Source organism: Carlito syrichta, unplaced genomic scaffold (assembly GCF_000164805.1).
Source record: "Carlito syrichta isolate Samal-C Ts95f unplaced genomic scaffold, Tarsius_syrichta-2.0.1 Scaffold304499, whole genome shotgun sequence".
In the NCBI taxonomy this organism is placed as follows: domain Eukaryota; kingdom Metazoa; phylum Chordata; class Mammalia; order Primates; family Tarsiidae; genus Carlito; species Carlito syrichta.
Genome location: NW_007248595.1, coordinates 12,340 through 26,304, shown reverse-complemented (window position 1 = coordinate 26,304; position 13,965 = coordinate 12,340). Strand labels below are relative to the sequence as shown.

Below are 13,965 nucleotides of genomic sequence, written 5' to 3'. Positions count from 1 at the left end.
AGCAGGTCGAGGCTGCGGTGGCCGGGAGTGGCCACTGCACTCCAGTCTAGGCGACAGAGTGAGACTCCAACTCAAAAAAAAAACAAAACAAAAAACCATGATGATTTCAGTGGACTGCTCTTTTGAGTTCTACCATATGGCTTTATAGAAAATAAATTTGCTTAATGCGATGCTATGCATGCAGGTGATAAAACATTTCAGCACAAAAGCTGTAGCAATAAAACATCATCCCTTCCTGCCTCAGTTGCCCCAGCCCCAACCCTGGAGGCAGATGCTGTCAATAAGTTTTGTTTATCTTTCCAGAATTTTTTTAAATGTCAACACGAATAGTGCCATACCCCACACATCACTATGACCTTGCTACTTTTCCATCCAGGTCATTCCTTGTCCAGGCCCCAGGGCTGCTCATGACATCGTCTCATTAGGTTCTGGACACACTGAGCGTTTGGGCACTCCAAGCCTTGTGCAGTCATGGTGCACTGACACCAGTTCCTTTCCCGGCTGGTGTAGGCTCGATCTCATAGGCTTGCCTAGGGCGGGCAGGCGAGGGCTTCAGGGAGGAGCTGGAGGTGGGCAGAGCAGACTAGGGCCATGCCCAACCCTCGGGCCTGTGAACCCCCAGAAGGGCCTGTGTGCAGCTTCCTAGCAATGAGCACCTCTCTTCCAGCTGCACTGTAACTGCCAACCAGTTGCTGGCTGGGAACTCCCACAGGCTTTCCAGCCTCTCCCGGGATCTGAATTTTGAGGAGCAAGTGGTGTTCAGAAAAGCTGCCTGTGTCTCATGGCCTAAGCGTAGAGCATTGCGCTGACTGACCGTGCTGACTTTTGGGGATTCTTGTCCGGGCAGCAGACAGCAGTGGGGTCGGAAAGGGCAACCTGCAGTCCACGTTGCTGGAGGGACACAGCTTGGACCCGCCAGACCTGGACCTCTCTACCATCAACGGTGAGTCGCATGTTGCTCACCCAGTCTCCAGCAGGCATGACGCTAGATCCCAACGGGTTTCCGAAGACGGCTGCTCCTCGACTTAGGATGGGGTCGCAGCCCGATAGCCCACTGTAAGTCCAAAATGTCAAAGGTCAGGGCCAGGTGCTGCAGCGGTAGCTTACGTCTGTAATCTTAGCACTTTGGGAGACCGAAGAGGGAGAATTGCTTGAGGCCAGGAGATCGAGGCTACAGTGAACTATGATTGTGCCACTGCACTCCAGCCTGGGCCACAGAGCCAGACCCTGTCTCTAAATATCCTGAGAAACCCACAGTAAAGTTGAACAATATTCGTGTTGACTCATCATAAGTCCATGTGCTTATAGTCCTCAGCTTATAATGCAGTCACATCCTAGTACACTGTCATAAGGGGGAAATGTTTTGCTCAAGAACTGTCTGTATGCACCTCTTACCATGAAAATGCTCTTTATTTTAGACAAAAGTATGGTCAGAAAGATGTCACAGTTAGAAAAAACAATGTCAAAGAAAACCAAGCAGGCATCGTCTTCTGCCCCCCAGAAGAGTCCGGTAGGTGTCTGAGCCAAGAGGGCAGTGCTGACGGGGGCACATCCCAGTCAGCTCCTGTTCTGTGGTGGGGCCACCCGAGGCCCAAGACTGCGTGAGCAAACAGGACAGCTGTGCCCTGGGACAAACGTCACGATCACACACGCTCTCAGGGCATTTGCAGAGTTCAGGTGTCCTCAGCCACATGCAGTTCTGGATGCCAACATGGGGTCATGTAGAAAGTAAACTTGGGGATGCCTCCGTGCTAGGAAGGTACGAGCCCATGCCCTGTCCTCTAGCAGGAGAACAGCTAGACTGTGGTGTCACTCAGTGAGACTGGGACCGACAGGCAGGGGGCTGATGGGTGGAGGTACCAACGGGCATGGGAACTGGTTAGCAAGGGCACCTCACAGGCAAGGGGACCGATGGGTGAGGGTAACCAAAGCATGAGGGGAAATGATGGGCAGGGGCAGAGGAACCACGGGGGAACCAGTGGGCTGGGGCCACCAAGGGGTACTGATGGTCGGGGTCACAGGGGGGTTGAAGAGCAGGGGGACCAATCATCAGGGGGTACCGATGGGTTGGGGGACAGAAAGGCGGGTGAACAACAGGTTTGGGGGACTACATGGTGTGGGGGACCAATGGGTGAGTGCCATCAGTGGACAAGAGGGACCGACAGGTGGGGTCACAGGGAGCACTCTAGTCCCGGTGCCGTGCTGTGTCGGTGGGTGCCCTCACCCGGCCCTTGGCTGCCCAGCTCCTCCCTCTTCCTCACCATAGGGTGCTGGAAAACACTAGACAACGAAAAGCCGGGAGCAGGTCTGGCACAGTGAGGAATGGCCATGTTGTCACACTGAACACAAGCCCCTGGGGTAGGCGCGTGCCGGGGAGCGCAGGACTTACAGCCGCTCGCCGGACACGAAGGTCTCACTGTCCCTCCAGGACCCGAGCAGAGCGATGGAGGAGATGGAGTCCCAGATGCTGCTGCTGATCTTGCTGACTGTGAAGGTGACCCGGCGCCTTGTGCGCGGACTGTGGGCACGGGGCTCCCTCGCCGTGGGATGCCCTGCCTGAGCTCTGTTTCGTGTCCCGCAGATGGAGAACAGCCTGGCCCAGTTTGAAGAGGAGGCGGAAAGGAGGTTGCTGGCTGTGTGCAGGGAGAGGGAGGCTCTGGAAAGGCGGGCCCACGCCCTGCGGTGCCAACTCCTGCTCAGCCAGAGGACACGTGAGCTGGCGCACATCCTCGTCACCCAGGTCGGTCATACGTGGCACCCATGCTGCGGGCTCAGCTGAGGGTTCCACTGTGGCTCGCCCCATGCCGGGCCTCTAATGCCATGTTCACTGGCAAGCGTTTGCGCAAATGGTTGCTCAGAGCATGGAGTCATGATGTAAAGCGGACGCCAGTCAGGGGCCGCGGGGAGACACACGAGGCCTACCCTGGAGGCGGTGTGCAGTCAGTGCTGGACAGAGGGGTCTAGGCGGGGGAGGGACATGGAGCAACCCTCATAGCCCAGAACTGCTGGGCAGGCCGGGCCCCCTCACCCAGCTGTGAGTTTCCTACCATGACACAGGACCACAGCCCAGTGGCCGAAACCATGGAAATTCATTCCCAAGGTCTGGAGGTATGAAGTCCGAGGTCAGGGTTTTGACAGGACTGGTCCTGTCCAAGGGCCTGGAGGGAGAGTCTCCCAGGCTTGGGCGCCGCTGTCTTCCCCCATGTCTTTTCACATGTCCTGTCCCCTGTGCGTGTGTGGGCTAAAGTTTCCGCTCAGGACACCAGTCGTGTTGAGTTGGGGCCTACCCGAATGACCTTACCTTAACTTAATGGTCCTGTAGAAACTCTGTTTTCGAGTAAGGACCCATTTCGAGGTGCTGGGAGTTGGGATGTCAGGTATGAATTTGAGAGGACACATTTCAAGTCATATCATCCAAATATTTGTGTAACCTGGGCTGGTACAGCTTCCTGACCTGTGGAGCTCCAGTGGAACAAAAAGAAAAGACAATTAAGTACAACATGGGTTTGAGCTGCCTGGGTCCACTTATACCCAGATCGTTTTCAATAAATATATGGAAGTTTTTTGGAGATTTGTGACAATTTTGAAAACCTCACAGATGAACCTCATAGCCTAGAAATACTGAAAATATTAAGGAAAAGTTAGGTATGTCATGCATGTATAAAATATGTGTCCCAGCCTAGGCAACATAGCAAGTCTCCATGTCTATAAAAATTTAGAAAAATTGGCCAGACGCAGTGGCTCAGCCTGTAATCCCAGCACATTGGGAGGCCAAGGCGAGAGGATTACCTGAGCCCGGGGGTTCAAGACCAGCCTGGGCAACTTGGTGAGACCTCATCTCTACAATAAATCACAAAAAATTAGCCAAGTGTGATGGCATGCACCTGTTGTTCTAGCTACTTGGGAGGCTGAGGTGGAAGGATTGCTTGAGCCCAGCAAGTCGAGGCTGCGGAGGCCATGAGCAGCATGCCACTACACTCCAGACTGGGCAACAGAGTGAGACTCCAACTCAAAAAAAAAGTAGAAAAAAATTAGCCAGGCATGGTGGCTCACACCTGTAGTCCTAGTACTTTGGGAGGCCAAGGTGGGAGGACCACTTGAGGCCTAGAGTTTGAGACCAGACTGGACATCATAGCATGACCCCTTTTATACAAAAAAATTAAAAAATTAGCTGAGCATAGTGGTGCGCACCTGTAGTCCCAGTTACTTGGGAGGCTGAGGCAAGAGGATTGCTTGAGCCCAGAAAGTCGAGGCTGCTGTGAGCTATGATTACACACACCACTGTATTCCAGCCTGGGTGACAGAGTGAGACCCTGTCTCTAAAAACAAAAACATGTGGATGCCCATCTGTGTGTATCCACTGTTTATATGTCAATAGTAGGCTAGGAGGAGTTAAGTTTTGGGGAGTCAGTTATACATGGGTTTTTGATTGCACAAGGGGTTGACACCCTGATCCCAACATGTTCAAGGCTCAACTATGTCATTACAAACTCCATGAAGACCCAGATGGTGTGTTCAGGGTCAAGGTGGGCTATGCCAGAGATGGTCTTCTGGAAGGCGGGCATTTAAGCAGAGTATTCCAAAGCAGTGGCCCAGTCCTCTTGGGTGCCCTCTGCCCCCCGTCGAGGGCCAGGCCTGGAATGCACTGGAAGGTGGATGTGTTTGTGAAACTATTCAGGGAGGAGAGAGCCCACCACACCTTGGAAGCTTCCTGAGCTGATCCCAGGGGTCATGAGAGGAGTGCTGTGTCTTAACTGTACCTGACCGTTACACTCCCAGCCAGTCACCACAGGGTCCCCACAGCCCCTGCCTCCTACTTGCAGATTGAAATGCTCAGCCCCTCCGAGGCGGTGGCTGCACACTTCAAGGAACAGTACAAGACATTCGCCACGGCCCTGGACACCACCAGACACGAGCTGCCCATGAGGGCCATCCACCTGGAGGGAGATGGGCAGCAGCTCTTAGGTAAGAGCGGGCAACCCAGCTGCATGGTGCGGTGTGCAGGGCAAGGGGCACATCGCTGCTTCCTGTGTGTCTGATATCATGTGACATCAGTGGCAGAGGGCAGTGGGGGCCGGCCAGGGTCTCACCCTGAGTGAGTGACCGACCAGGCTGGGATTTGAACACAGGCCTGTGGGATTCCGGTGATCTCCCATCTTGCTAAAAGGCATTCTTCGGGGGTGACCTGCAGCCACCTAAGTTCTGGGCCCCATGGATGCGCCTCAATGGTTAGGGTCGACAAGGCCACCAACCTCACCCCGTCTTGCCCTCAGTAGAGCGGTGAGGTCCCCAACTGATCCCTCTCTGGAAGACCTTGGCAGGTGTGAAAACTGCAGGGCTAGCCGGGCTTGGTGGCTCAGCCTGTAATCCCAGCACTTTGGGAGGCTGAGGTGAGTGGATTGCCTGAGCCCGCGGGTTCGAGACCTGTCTGGACAACTTGGAGAGACTTCATCTCTACAATAAGTCAAAAATTAGCTGGGCGTGGTAGCGCACGCCTGTAGTTCCAGCTACTTGGAAGGCTGAGGCGGAAGGATCGCTGGAGCCCAGCGGGTCGAGACTGTGATGGCCGGGCGCGGCCACTGCACTCCAGTCTGGGTGACAGAGTGAGACTCCAACTCAAAAAAAAAAAAAAAAAAGAAAACTGCCGGGCTATGTCCTATCATCCCCTTCAGAGCAGGTAATCCCGCAGTGAGTTTAATTGTCCCTAAGGAAAACTCTCACGAGCTATCTAAACACGCATGCTTAAAGTTGTTGCAGGAACTCTGCTGCCTGAGTCCACAGGTGGCTGTCCCTGCCACCTCCCACCCACAACTCACCTGAAGCAGAATCGACGCAGTCACCCTCAGGGGGCTGTTGCTGGGCCCCAGACTCACACAGCAAAGTTGTTATTGTTGTTGTTGTTTTGAGTTGGAGTCTCACTGTCACCCAGGCTGGAGGGCAGGGGCACGCTCACAGCCACCACAGCCTCAACCTGCTGGGCTCAGGCGATCCTTCCTCCTCGGCCTTCCAAGTAGCTGGAACTGCAGGCATGTGCCACCACATCCAGCTGTTTGTCTGTTTGTAGGGACAAGGTCTCGCCAAATTATCCAGGCTGATTTTGAACTCCTGGGCTCAGGCTTTCTCTCGCCTCTGCCTCCCAAAGTGCTGGGGTCACAGGCATGAGCCACTGTGCCTGACAGAAAGGGTTTTTAATAAGATCAGCTCCATCCAGTGTGTGGTTGTTAGGTGTGACTTGGAATTCTGAAAAATGAGCCCTGTTATAAGCAAAAAGTCCAACATATGGGCAATCTGAAGGTTCTGAGAGAAGCACTGCTTGCCCATTGGCATTTTCTTTCTGTCTCTAATGCAGCATGTTCATATATATATATATATATATTTTTTTTTTTTTTTTTTTTTTTTTTTTGAGTTGGAGTCTCACTCAGTCGCCCAGACTGGAGTGCAGTGGCTGCTCCCGGCCACCGTAGCCTCGACCTGCTGGGCTCCGGTGATCCTTCCCCATCAGCCTTCCAAGTAGCCGGAATTACAGGCATGCGCTACCACACCCGGCTGATTTTTTGATTTATTGTAGAGATGAGGTCTCGCTGCCCAGGCGGGTCTCGAACCCGCGGGCTCAGGCAATCCACTCACCTCAGCCTCCCAAAGGCGCGGGATTACAGGCTGAGCCACCAAGCCCGGCTCATATATATATTTAAATAGGCTTGCTAGCAAGCCGTATGGATATGTGGTACATATATAATATATATACAAACACACCATGTTTGTGTGTGTGTACATATATCATGTTCATATATATGTACTATGTCAATATATACAGTGGATGCCAAAAAATGTATGCACATTTTAAGAAAGGAAAAAACTACGTTAAAATTATAATACTCAATACATATATATGTATATCATGTTTATATACGTATTATCATATATTTGTATACACACACACCAGGCTTATACACATATATGTGCATATGCTATGTTCATGTGAATGTACATGTATATATAAACGTATATATACACACATACCTTGTTTATATGCATTATACACACACACACACACACACACACACACACACACACACCTTGTTTATATATGAGGGAGACCCCCAAAAAAAACCCAGAATTAGTTTTTGGAGGACAAGCCTTTATAGTACAGACGTCCCCTGCTAGGTAAATGTTCTAGGAACCCATCAGCATCAGTGCAATGGATAGCATTGTTGTGAGAGGCTGCGTTCAGCTTCACTGAATTTATTTTGGAGGTGCTTTAAATTTGTTTGCCCTTGTCGTGATGGGTGATGTATGGACATACCTGCCTACACTGTGCTGAGTGTTCAGCAGTTTTTGACCAAAAACAGTGTGTGACTCCCCCATGCCCCACCCTCTCTATTCACCCATTCTCACCCCAAACAACTTTTTTTTTTCCCTGGATGAAAAAAGTCCTCAAAGGGAAACATTTTGCTGATGCGGAAGAGGTGAAACAAAAAACACCAGAAGCCATCAAAATTAACAAGTTCAAAAGCTGTTTTGAACAGTGAAAAAGTGTCTCAATAGGTGTATTTCATCAAATGGAGAGTACCTTGAAGGTCACTAAAGTTTAAACATGAAAGAATAAATATAAGCCGGGCTCGGTGGCTCAGCCTGTCATCCCGCGCTTTGGGAGGCTGAGGTGAATGGATTGCCTGAGCCTGCGGGTTCAAGACCCGCCTGGGCGACTTGGTGAGACTTCATCTCCACAATAAATAAAAAATTAGCCGGGCGTGGTAGCGCGCGCCTGTAGTTCCAGCTACTTGGAAGGCTGAGGCGGAAGGATCGCCGGAGCCCAGCAGGTCGAGGCTGCGGTGGCCGGGAGCGGCCACTGCACTCCAGTCTGGGTGACGGAGTGAGACTCCAACTCAAAAGAAAAAAAAAAAAAAGAATAAATATACAATTTTTTATAAATGAATTCCAGTCTTTTTGGTTCCTTTCTTATATGTACATACACCATGTTTATACATATGTGGGCTTATACATACACACACCATGTTTATTTACATATATATGTATACATATACCATGCTTATATACCATGTGTATGTATAGATATGTCCACCATGCTTTTGTATACATATACACCAGGCTTTTATTTAATATATATAAAATAGCCATGGTATATATATTTAATATATATACCATGTTTAGGTATACATACCATGTTTACGTAGACATTTGTCCACCATGCTTTTTTCTGGTTTTCACTTCATGTGTGTTCCTCCGTTAGAAGTCACCATTGGAAGGGCATGGTGACAATGTGACTTGTATCAGTCATGCAGTCATGTGGGTTTTTTGTCCTCTTGGCAAGTGAGCGTCGGTGTCCAGGTTTCCAAGACTGTAGTGACTGCAGTCGCCCCACGTGCATCCCTCTTGGCCCCATCTCTGCTGAGGTCCTTGGGTAATTGCCAGGAGCTGGACAGGGCTCTGTATCTCAGCAGCAGCCGTGGCGAATGGCCTCAGACTGGGTGGCGTGAGACAGCAGGCATGTCCTCCCTCACAGTGCAGTAGGCCGGAACCTGAGGTCATGGTGCTGACGGGACTTGCTCCTTCCAGAGGCCCTAGGGGAGAACCCACCTGTATCTCCCCTAAGTCCCCTGGCTTCTGGCACACCTGGCACCCCTTGGCATCCCTTGGCCTGTGTCCGCATGACTCCAGTGTCCCTTGTCCTCACACAGCCTTCTCCCGGGGTCCCTTGTTCTCCATCTTAAGGAGACGCTGGTTATTAGATTAGAGCCCAACCTGATGACATCCTCTTAAGTCAGTCATGTCCACAGAAATCCTGTTCCAGAAAAGGTCATGTTCATGGGCCTATGGGATAGAACTGAGGACATGATTCTATCCTCATGTGAGGTGGTGGAGGCTGTGGGGCTCCCACAGGGTTCTCAGATGTGCTCCTCACGTACAGGTGGCCTTGTGGTGTGTGGCAGAGAGGGGCGTTGTCTTAGCACAGGTGGCATATGCCATGCAGTTGCAGATGTTCCTGTTGAGGATGCTGGGAATGGGAACAGGAAGAACAAATTTTTGTCACTGCTTATGGTCTAGCTAGGAGACCCCAGGCGACAGTGTCTCACCGGCCCAGCATGGCCTTTGTTGCTTTTGCCTTGATTCCTGTGGAGGATGCCAGAGTGGCTTTATAGGCCATCCAGTGACCACCTAGATGGTGGGCTTGCCTGTCCCTCAGTCTCAGGCCAGGGGACAAGGAAGGTGCCAGTGCACGAGGGTCTTCCTCACTCACCCTCCTGGCCCATGAGTACTCCACTATCCCAGCATGCACACCACAGCAAAGCAAGGAAACCCCTTCCCCACTGACCTGCTTGCCCATTATCCTGGGCACCCTTGGTATCCACCGCATATGCCCCTTTTCCCACTAGATGCCCTGCAGACTGAGCTGATGACCACTTACTGCCTCCTGGGAGAACTTGGCATTGACAACCCAAAGGAGAGTGTGCAGGTGCTGGACTTGCTGAACGAGCTCCAGGATGTGACCACGAGGAAGGACCAGGAACTGCACAGGTATCTAGGAAAGCATTGGAGAAGGCAGTGCCGGTGGGCAGGGTGCGGCCAACTGGCGGGGCGCAGAGGGTCTTCTGTTCCCTGAGAGAGGTCTTCCCTGGCATGCGCGACATGGAGCGGCCAGCAGGTGGCACTGTTGTGCGCATGGTGGAAGACACCTGGGACCCTCTAGGCCACAGGTGTTCTGAGCTAGCAGGGTGCCAGGTACAGCAGGGCCCAGAAGTGCTCTAGGATGGACTCCAGATTCACTGAGTGCAGGAGGTGAGCGGGAACTCATGCCTGACCCCGAGAGATCCAGAAGAGGGAAGGCTTCACCTTGTCATATCCTCAGAGGAACCAGCAGCCCGGGCCCCATGGATCAGCCCTGTGTGTGTTCTACTATCTTGTACTGTATCGGAATTTTGTAGAGACGGGGTCTTTCCATGTTTCCTGGGCTGGTCTCAAATTCCTGACCTCAAGTGATCATCCCACGTCAGCCTCTTGAAGCTCTGGAATCAGGCGTGAGCCACCATGCTCGGTCCCTGTTCACATTTGAATGTCTTCCAGGGTAGGGCCTTGGGAGGAGGTTTTCGAACTTGTTGAAGGGTAAGCACACGTAGAAAAAACACAGATCCCAGCCGGGCTCGGTGGCTCAGCCTGTAATCCCACGCCTTTGGGAGGTGAGGTGAGTGGATTGCCTGAGCCCGCGGGTTCGAGACCCGCCTGGGCAGCGAGACCTCATCTCTACAATAAATCAAAAATCAGCCAGGCGTGGTAGGGCACGCCTGTAATTCCGTCTACTCGGAAGGCTGAAGCGAAAGGATCGCCGGAGCCCAGCAAGTCGAGGCTGCGGTGGCCGGGAGCGGCCACTGCACTCCAGTCTGGGCGACAGAGTGAGGCTCCAACTCAAAAAAGAAAGAAAGAAAAGACACAGATCCTGAGGGGCCACTCAGTGAGCTTCACAGGGCATGTGCCTTGTGGGACCAGCCGCCAGTTCTGACAGTTCATGACCAGCTCCCAAAGACGCTCAGGACCCCTGTCCTTCTACTTCCACCAGGAAGTTTCTAACTGGGCTTTTCCCCATGTCTTCCATAAGAGTCTCGTGTTCTCTTCCTTATGCTGCTGAGTCTACTTCCGGAGGATCCCAAAATATTTGGAAAGGACTCTCAAGAAGCCACTGTGGGTGGCTGTGGGATGAAATCAGAGCACAGGAAGGTTTTTGAACAGCAGAGGTCATGGGGGTGAATGGTTCAGTGCTCTGGTGCAGCATAGACTTTCCCATTGTCATGTAGGTGGCATGAGGGCAGGAACTTCACCCCACTCACAGCTCAGCTGCCCACTCCTAGGACAGGGCGTGGCTGTGTTAATCCATCTTCTGTTGCTTGTAACAATACCTGAAACTGGGTAACTTACAAAGAAAAGGAAGTTATTTACTTCAGTTCTGCGGCTGTAAGTCCAAGATCAGGGGTCCAAATCTAGGGAGGCCTTTCAGCCATTGGGTCCTCTGCATAGTCCTGGCATGGCGTGGGTCGTCATGTGGTGAGGAGCTGGGCTGCCCACTCAGGTCTCTTCCTCCTACACGGCTTCCCGTCCCATCCATGGTAGCCACTAACCTATGCAACCGCAAATGGCAGAGCCCCCGGCCCAATCTCCTCTTAAGGCCTGGCTCCCTGTCCTGCTACATTGGGGACTGAGTATCAACGTGTGTGGGAGGGTCAGATGTCCACACCGTGGCCCCAGCACATGTGGGGGCCCCTGTGCCTTTCCTGAAAACAAGGCTCTGCTGGGGCCTGTTCCAGGATTTCCTGACAGGGCTTTCTCACACAAAGCCGAGGGCTTTCCCACAGTGCCTAGTGCGATGGGTCAGCCCACTCCCCGCCGCAGCCCCTCACTTGCCACAAGAGGCCATGGGCAACCTTGGGCCAGAAGCCTTCAGGGCTCTCTCTCCACAGGAGCTTCGCCCAGGTGCTGGAACTCTCGGACACGGTCAGCAAAGAGGCAGCCCTAGCCAACCAGGAAGCCTGGGAGGAGGCACAGGGCATGGCAGCCTCCAGCTGGTGGTATTTCGGCCAGGACAGTGCCTCCAGGAAGTCTCCAGGCACTGAAAAGCACACCATCTGAGGATGCCGCTCCTGTCTGAGGACACTGCCCCCGTCTGAGGACACCCAGTCTGCGCACACTGCAACGTGCCCTGGGCACCCGTACCCTGGGCACCATGCCTAAGCCCCTCAGGCGGCAAGAGGAGAGCCCATCCCAGGCCTCTCGCTCGTTTGCCGTAGCTGTAGGTGACAGGACACCAAACACTTCGCTTCAGCTCCATGGTGACTTGTGTGTGGTCATCTTGTTTTATACCTAAAAGTAAACCTGTTGTGCAGACAAAGCCTCCACCTCCCTTTCCCCTGCCCTACACACACATACAGGGACCCTCAGGCGTCCTGTGTTGTTCCTGGTTCCTCTGGATGGCTGGCCTGGGCCTCAGGACCCCAGACTTGACCAACACCCACTTCAGGATTGTTGCGTGTCTGTTGGCCATGGGTGGTTTATGATGGTCCAGTAGCAAGCTAGGCTTCAGTCCTCAAGGGGACATTTTTCAGTCCCAGGTCTCCGTAGCTGTTGCTGGGCTGTGGCCCAGAGAACTCCCCACCGCCCTGTCTCCATCCTGCGTCCCAGGGGCCGGGCAACCTCGCTGGTGCCATCTCGTATTTCCAATGAACATTGCTTGACGGGTGGGTGATTGTGCCTCTGTTGGATGCCACCAGCTAGGGAACAGTCCCCATCAGACAGTTTGCATCCCCATCCTACATTCAGATATGTGACGTGCAACCATTCTTCCTAAGCCTGTTGGGGCATACCAGCTTGGGTCCAAACTCACCTGAATGCTGCCAGCACTGATGTTCCCAATTCAACCCCCACAGAGATGCCATCAGCAGCCTCTGGTTTTCGATAGTGGATGGGGACTGCCCTCTGTCCATCACAGTGTCCACTCCCATGAGGCGTGCAGGGAAAGAAGACACTTCCTCTTCCCATAGAGCGCGTATAAACCCAACCTACAGTTCAGTCCCACAAACATCATCAAGTAGGTGGCTTATACACAAGAGCAGTGGACTTCTCACAGGTCTGGAGCCTGGGCGTCAAATTCAAGGTGTGGCGGACAGCTTGTGAGGACTGCTTCTTGACCTTTTTTTTTTGAGTTGGAGTCTCATGCTGTCACCCAGACACCTGCTGGGCTCCGGCGATCCTTCCGCCTCAGCCTTCCAAGTAGCTGGAACTACAGGCATGCGCTACCACATCCGGCTGATTTTTGATTTATTGTAGAGATGAGGTCTCACCAAGTTGCCCAGACGGGTCTCGAAGCTTCTTGGCTTTTAGGGCATCTTCCCTCTGAGTCCTCTTGTGAGCGGGTCAGAGGAGCTCCCTCCAGCTTCTGTGAGGAGAACACTGACCCCAATGTGGGACCTGGGGTCTCTTGCTGGGACTCCTTGGGCCTGGGGGCTGTGCTGGGGCTCCTTGGACCTGAGGGCTTGTGCTGGGGCAGCAGGGATGCTTTCTTCATTTTGCCCGGAAGGCTAGGGGAGGAGGGGCTGGGAGGTGGTCTGCCTGCCAGTGACTCTGGTGTGGGCTGCGTGGGCTTGGACCCTAGCAGGTTAGCCACGCCTGTGGGGGTGGTAGGGAATGATCAGTGGGGGCACACAGGCAGGAGGCCGCCTGGCTTGGTGGACGCTTGCCCTGAGACCCAGGTCTTATTCCTTCACCTTGAGATCTTCCCCCTTTCCCTTGCACTCCCAGGCCACATATCCAGGTGGTCTTTGGTACCCGTTTGTCCATCCCTCATTGACCCGTGGTCCCTTCAGTGCTGGCAAACTGTGCGTGTTCCCACATGAATGCCCAGTCACCTGCCTGCTTCTCAGACTTTCTGTCTAAGGCCCATCCCAAGAAGTTACCGGCCACGCTGTTTTGGAAATGCGTGCGCGCGTGTGGGCAGGTGTGGCTTGCCTCTCTCCCTTGCAGGACCCAGGTGCGAGTCATGTCTGTGTCCCCGTGGCAGTTACGGGTCTTGGCTGCAGGCCGCGAACAGGTAGGGATTGGCGGGGCTGTCTTGACTGATCTCTTGTGCGTGGGTGGAAGTCGGAAGCTGGGTAGGCTGGCCCGTGGATATAGGACAGGGACTGAGGGAACAGGTCAGTGGACGGCTTGGAGGGTGGTGGAAGGCTTGGGCAGAGGCGCGAGTGGGCCGGTGAGGTTGATGAACAAAGGGCGGGACAGGTCGGAGAGGGGCAGGCGTGGATGTGCGGGCGGGTGGGGGATAGACGGGCACGTGTAGCTGGGGGGGGGGATGCCTGAGTGGGTGGGGGGATGGGTGGGGGGCTGTGCGGGCGGGTCATGGACTTGGTGTGCGGGTGGGTGGGGGATAGATGGGCACGTGTAGCTGGGTGGGTGGGGGGATGGGTG

General features: G+C 53.5%; 1 protein-coding gene across 1 annotated transcript in view; it reads left to right on the top strand.

Annotated features, from left to right (window-relative positions):
• HAUS8 (HAUS augmin like complex subunit 8) overlaps window positions 1–11,892 on the top strand; it is a 21,883-nt gene extending 9,991 nt beyond the window's left edge. The window contains exons 5-11 of the mRNA XM_008060055.1: window positions 848–943; window positions 1,419–1,510; window positions 2,429–2,494; window positions 2,582–2,740; window positions 4,824–4,965; window positions 9,396–9,537; window positions 11,469–11,892. Coding sequence (XP_008058246.1) covers window positions 848–943; window positions 1,419–1,510; window positions 2,429–2,494; window positions 2,582–2,740; window positions 4,824–4,965; window positions 9,396–9,537; window positions 11,469–11,637 — 866 coding nt within the window. The 3' untranslated portion in view covers window positions 11,638–11,892. The remainder of the gene's footprint in view (window positions 1–847; window positions 944–1,418; window positions 1,511–2,428; window positions 2,495–2,581; window positions 2,741–4,823; window positions 4,966–9,395; window positions 9,538–11,468) is intronic.
• Window positions 11,893–13,965: the final 2,073 nt, after the last annotated feature.